Source organism: Halyomorpha halys, unplaced genomic scaffold, assembly GCF_000696795.3.
Source record: "Halyomorpha halys isolate HHAL.00 unplaced genomic scaffold, Hhal_1.1 Scaffold1052.1, whole genome shotgun sequence".
NCBI lineage: Eukaryota > Metazoa > Arthropoda > Insecta > Hemiptera > Pentatomidae > Halyomorpha > Halyomorpha halys.
Window position 1 is genome coordinate 111,592 of NW_027106745.1, and position 6,923 is coordinate 118,514.

General features: G+C 38.7%; 1 protein-coding gene across 1 annotated transcript in view; it reads right to left on the minus strand.

Moving 5' to 3' along the window:
- Positions 1-5,131: 5,131 nt before the first annotated feature.
- Positions 5,132-6,923, minus strand: part of LOC106688103 (putative leucine-rich repeat-containing protein DDB_G0290503) — a gene marked incomplete at both ends in the record, with an annotated part of 171,142 nt that continues 169,350 nt past the window's right edge. Inside the window, 1 exon segment of the mRNA XM_067045074.1 lies at positions 5,132-5,178. Coding sequence (XP_066901175.1) covers positions 5,132-5,178 — 47 coding nt within the window.

The following is a 6,923-nucleotide window of genomic DNA, read 5'->3' on the forward strand; positions in this document are numbered from 1 at the left end:
GTTATAATGACAATATAAAAATAGGCTAAGCAATAAGAATAAAATATAACAGATTAACTGAGGTTTAAATCAGTGAAAGGCTTCCAGATCCTCAGCTGCATTAATGATGACAACAGGTTGGCCATCTTCTCGGCGGCATCTGACTCTCCCTCGAGCGAACCAGATGTACCTCAATCTACCAGCTGCCTTCACCTGCCTCGCCAGTCAGTACAGGTGTCTATTGGCGGGGGTCATCTGTTCGCCTATATAGATCCTTTCGTTGCTGTCCCAGCCGAGATGCCTGGTATTGAAATCTCTTTTTACCTTTCGGAGCCGAATCACCTCGTCGCGGACAGTCTAACAAACGAATCGCACCACTATCGGGGGCGGGCGAGGGTCCTCTCCTCTAGACCTTTTTCTTTCCACCACGTCCAGGTCTTCCGAGCCGAGCTTCACTCCCAATGCCGCTCCGATCGAACATATTATGCCCTCGGGTGTTTTCACCGGGATGCCCCTGATTTCAAGTGAGTGAGTGAGCTGGCCTTGTTCGGCCTGATTTATTCTTGCTTCCATTGTTTTAATTTGTTTTTTTTTTTAGATTATTATTTTCAATAACTAGTTTTTCTAAGGTTTCGTCCTGCTTTTTGGCTCTTTCCTCCATAGTCTTCAGTCTCTCGGTGTTTTCAAATATGATTTCTCCCTAGGTGTTCATAACATTTTTGATATCTTTTAAATCATCTGTAATTTTCTCAATTTCTTTGAGTATGGTCATTATGTTTTCCTCCATACTTCTGCTGGGTACGGCACTATATTGCCTAGCCCCTAACTTGTTACACTCTGACATGAAGGGCAATTCCAATTTTGTTTTTTATGTTGCGAGATTTCGCTGTCCGGGATGTTACAACATTTGTTGTGATATAAAATTTTACATAAGTTGCAGGCTAGTGCTAACTTGTCCTCTCTTACGACGACCTGTTTAGAGACCGGGCATACCGCCATCTTAGTTTCGTATTTGTATGTTTGACAAATATAATATGAATGAAAATATATGAAACCTGTAGTGGGGGTCTGTGGTGGGGCGATGCTGCTGTAGTGGGGGCAGTCAACAGTCTTTAATCCCATAGGTTACCTTTATGTTTACTGCCTTAATCCCTGGCCTCTACGTCTGTATCGTAAAGTTCCAACTTTTTTATTTTTTTTATTTTTATTAAAATAACAATTTTAACAACAAATACATTTGTACAAGAAGCTATTAATTTAACTAAGTATATTTATAAAAGTGTTATTAAAATTAAGTGTTCTGATTGATTCTAGAAAACCTGTCCTGAGATTAAGAGTCTATAATATTATATGTAATAATATAAAAATTCTCATATCTATTTAATATTTAATCTTTTCATTTAACCTAGTCACCTTCACAACTATATTTTAGATCTGAGAATAAGTAAAAACTATTAAAACTCCCTTTTATTTATTTTAAATAAATATTGAATATTATATAAATTGTCGCCCCAACAGCAATTCTTTACAAATTAGGTCAAAGCAATCCGGACACAGCTTTTAAAACAGTGAAAATTAAATAAGTATTTTTGTATAACTTAACTAGCAAATGAGGGAGGATAATGTACAGACAATGGTAGAGATCCTAAAGATATGATTCTTGGAAAACCAAATGGTATGGCGGTAAATTTAACAAAAAATGATGAAGATAATGTTGTCAAACACATTTGAGCTAGGAATGACTTACCCATACTTGACTTATGAATATTACAATATATATATACACACACAAATATAGGGTTGGCAAATAAGTCCTTTCGTTTTTTGTATTCATGTTTTGTTTATAATATGTCACATTTTCCTGATGCAATTAATCCCAACAGAGGATTGTTTATCCTAGTTGTAATATGCAAACAGTTATGTCTGTTGACACTTGTTAAGATTAGGTCAGTATTGTGTTTGTGATCCAGCTGAGAAGATAGATAGAAATATCAGGCATTATAGGCATATTTTGCTTTATTACTTCAAAAAAGGAAAGCAAGCTGCAGAGGCACATAAAAAAATATGCGGGGTCTATGGGGATAATGCCTAACAGAGGCCACATGCCAAAATTGGTTTGCCAAGTTTCGAGCAGGGAATTTGACATAAACGACGCATCATGACCTGGTTGCCCACCAGAAATTGAAATCTAACATGAAAGGCGATAGTTGATCAAAATCCATCCCAATCAGTGAGAGACATTGCAGAGGTCCTAGACGTTTCACATATAAGTGTAGAAATTAACAAAATTGGATAAATCAATTCGAAGAAAACGTACAGAACTGGCAAATCGAAAAGGTGTCGTCTTTCATCATGACAATGCTAGGCCCCACATTTCGTTAGTCACCCGCAATAAATTGTTAGCCCTTGGATGGGATCTTTTGCCCCACCCACTCTATTCACCAGACCTTGCTCCTAGTGACTACCACAGAATGGGGTTCATAGCAACAATCCTCAAAGTTAAGTTGGCCAAAGAGACGGGAAGAAAGGAAGGTCTACCGAGAGAGCAATCTTTTGTCCAGTGCGCTCAAGAAATAATCGATTTAAGTGCAAGAGAGGAGGAGGAATCCAGGATGGAAGTAGAGGAGACTAGATGGACAAAGGTAACCTACAGCCAGCTCAGAACCACAAGGATACCCTTGAAGAAAATGGAATATAAGGACGGAGGAAGAGAAAGAGGGAAAAATGGAGACAAGTGATCAAGAGAGCCCAGACCAAAGAATAACGGTTGACATGAGGACCGTAAGTGCCACGGATGTGGAAGGAAGGGACATTTAGTAGCATTTTCCATGCACCAGATGTTTTTAGTGTGAACTGAAGGGCACATCGCCAGGCAGTACCTTTACCTATACTGCAAAAAGAGAGACAAACCAAGCCTAGCCGATGAAGGTGAACACCCAAAGGATGAGGAGAAGGGGCGACTCAAAAAGAGCAGTTAGCTCTGCGAGTGAAGCAACGGAAGTGTTAGAATCTTCAGAAACGGAGGAAGAAGGAAGATGACCAGGAAATAGGAATGGAGAAACGAGCGAATGGAGGCGGTCAGTGGGAGGGAGAAGAACTCTGGAGGAGAGTTGAAGAGTGTTGGCAGAGGGGCGACCACACACTAGTGAGTCATAATCTAAGAGGAAAACATGGAAAGCCTTATGGACGAATTCCTAAGGGGGATAGACAGTCCATGTATCAGATACAATCTCAAAGGAAGGAGTAAAACTGGATGTTCAGAAAGTGGAAGCAATACAAAGGATGGCTGTACCACTGTTTGATTTAAGTAATCCGAATTTTTCGGTTATTTTTTGAATTTATATAAAGTTGGGGTCGGGGGTCTCATTTTCTGATGCCCCCTTTGCCGCGGACACCAGAAGACCCTGAAGACACCACAACTGTAATGTCGCCCCAGCCTATGCACCATGCAAGCTAGGACCTGGTCTGCCCCTGTCATCATGCCAGAGTCCAGGACTCGCTAGCCAGCCCTTGATCGAGATATACGTCTTTCTGACACCAGGCTAATATTCATGGTTTTCACCATTTCGCCCACCACACACCTGCACGAGGAAAGCAGCCATAGGACGCAGAAGTAACCGCGGCAGCAAGACTTCCAACCCAGTCACCAGATAAGCAATCACTATTCCCTAATCATATAATAGTCTATCTCATATAGACCACAATGTCTATAATCGAAGTAATATAATATTTCAGCTAACACACTAACCATAGTCTGCCCTTGAAGGGATGTTACTTAAAATTAAGAGAAATATACATGTTCATTAATAACCAGAAAAGTCTCACAATTTCGACACCCCTTTTCCACACTAATATAAATAAACAATTCAACATACACTCGGTACACCTGAAGTAAGGAATGGACAGTTCCCGATGTAAACAACCGCGAGATGAGAAAGGAGTCCGGAGATTGTTAGATACCTTGAATTATTACCGACAATTCGTTCCAGAGATGGCAGACTACCTAGTACCCCTGAATTAAAGAAGGGAAGGAAACTCATAGTGACACCAGTAATAGAGGAAATTATTCAGCTGTGCTTGGAGCAGCTGCAACGGGAACCTGTGCTCGCGTTCCCTGATTTTTACAAGACATTTACAATTACGACACACACAAGCGAATACGCACTGGAGTCTGTACTATCTCAAAAAGGTGAAGATGGCAAGCGGCCCATGGCTTACATTAGCAGACAGGCATCTTACAGACACTGAAACGAGGTACAGAATTTTGGAGAGAGAATTTCTGGGAAAATTACGGGCTATTGCGTGCGTGCCCTGCAACTGAAGCAAGGCATTCGATAGTTGCTGAAAACAACAGATCAGCCTTTCGCTCTATAATGGCAAATAATACACCAGACATTTCACACAAAGACATACTGTCTGTCATGGTGAAAACTGGGAAAATTATGGCAGAGCTGATTTTGCATTATTTGAATGAAGTAGGAATAGATACAATAAAAGTGACTTTCAATCATTTGATTACACAAGTTCGATGACTGGAAGTTCAAGGGAGAGCTAAAAAAGCACTTAAAGTAACTAGGCCACCCGGTACGTTGTGAACCCGACCAAGACCATAGAACAAACACAGCACTTGAGCTGCATATGATGTCTCAGTTTATGTTATAGATCTTTTCAACTCTTGAAATTGAAATTTACTTTGAATAAGTAAATACCATTTCTCAGAAGACACCCCTCGGTAGCTGACAAATCTGTCAGACCCACAGCTGTCCCTTGTAAAGAAGTTCCACTTCCTAAGATACTGAGGTCATTAATTCCCATTGGATTTTTAAATTAAATGTTGTTTTCATAAAATAACGTGAATTCTGAATGGTAAGTAAAACTCACTTAAGTTATTCACCCCTCACTATGTCTAACAGACCAGCTGACCAACAATAAGAGAGGTCTTTAAGACATACTGAAGTGTAAGACAGACCTGAATGATATGAGATTGTTAAAGGGAGAGAGGGGTTGAAATAAGATCAGGATGCTGCTCGTATGTAGCATCATCACCAAAATACAACATTTTTTTTTTGTTGACCTAAATTTTTAGTTTCTATATAGATTAAGTATTCATACAAAATCGATAAATAAGTATTATTTATTAAATAATACTTACGGGTCTAGAGGCTCGTTAAAAATTTTCTGTATTTCCATTTCAATTTCCTGAAAAAAGAAATTAAAAATAAATAATTAAAACATAATGATTAAAGATGAATACATTGAACTTTATAAGAACAAACATGATGTCAAAATTAATTTGTTTTTCACTTAAAATAGTCCAAATGGCTCAATTTCTTTATTTTAACATCTGTTTTAGGAATGGCAGATCAGTAATTGATGCTATGGACTTTGTGATCAACATAGCTTGAAAGGCCATTGTAGGAAAGAGGAAGAATTTTCACAATATCTCATGAACATTATTGGGTTACTTCATATACATCACATGAGATATGATACTGGAGGTGGATTGAATGAAAACATACAAAATGACAGGTGGGTTTCCTCCATTTTGTTTCGTTTTAGTTTTAAGTTCAGTCATAAGAGTTTCATTTTAGTGTCCTTGTGGAATGTGATAAACAAAGCAGTTGCTCCCTATGCCCGAAGAAACTACTATCCTCGGCTTCACGGATGATTTTGCAATCATGGCATATGGAAAACTCCTGAAGGAGATAACTTATAAAGGAAACAAGGCTGTTTTTCTTATTTGCTAGTGGTTTTCAGCTGGCTGATCATAAAACCGAGGAGATACAAATCAACAGAAGGAAACTAAGGGAGACAAACATTATGACCATTGGAGAGTTTGATATTTAAATCATCTATTAAATATCTTGGTGTGCCGAAAGATGCTAAGCCCAGTGCGACAAACATATGTACTAAGTTAGCAGCTGAGGAGCATGAGTAACTAATGCACTGGCTCAGATTATGTCAAACATTGGTACACATAGGAGAAAGTAGCAATTTTTAAGAATTAGTATGTAGCATTGATCTAGACAGAACGCTCCCTTATGTAATTATATATCCTCTAGACTATCAGTAAACATCGAAGAAGTGCCATGGTTGGTGCTTGAATATTCTGTGCAATATCATATAATATAGTACATGTCATTGCTAATAGACCTTGATGGATCAACGCAACTAGATGTTACAACAAAGACTAAAAGAGCTAGATGCTCATTGGGTGACTGGTAAAACCAGAAAGAAATTACCTTCTTGAGAGATGCCCAAGACACTGAATCGGTTCATCTTCTGGAAGATGGATCAACCACCTGATTCCTGATATCGCAGTATGGATGTCATGGAAGTATAGAGAGGTTGACTGTCACCTCATTACTCACTAAGCATGGTTTTGCTTCAGGGCCTATTCAGCTTGCTTCTAGGTAGAAGATCAATCATCGTGTCCTATTGTCTCTCTGGATGAGACAGTGAAACATGCATTTTTCTATTGCCTTTGATTTGCATGAGAAAAGGAAGAGCTGGACGGGATTCTTTGACAGATTGCAAACTGTGTAGAGAAGATCAGCAGACGGCTCAGAGCACAAAAATGGAAAGGCTTCATTTTATTTTAGGAAAAGGCCTCATAACAAATTCAGAGAAGGTCCCTAGCCATCCTGTCTCCCACAAAGTAATGCCTGACGGTGGTTTCATGGGGTAGTAAAGATGAATACATGTGGTATTTTAGTGAGTAGGAATCTTATACTAATGTGATTTTCACAGAGCATACATTCCTTAATGTAAAAAATTTTTCCTTCCATCTTAACTAATTTAATACATAAAGACAAAAGATGTAACATTACATTAGGGCTAATATCCAAAAACCACAATAAAAATTCTTCTTTTAGTTCATGCATTTCCGTTTCGAACCCTGTCATTGTTGGATCAGTTCACTTTAACTTTAATTATATTATTTC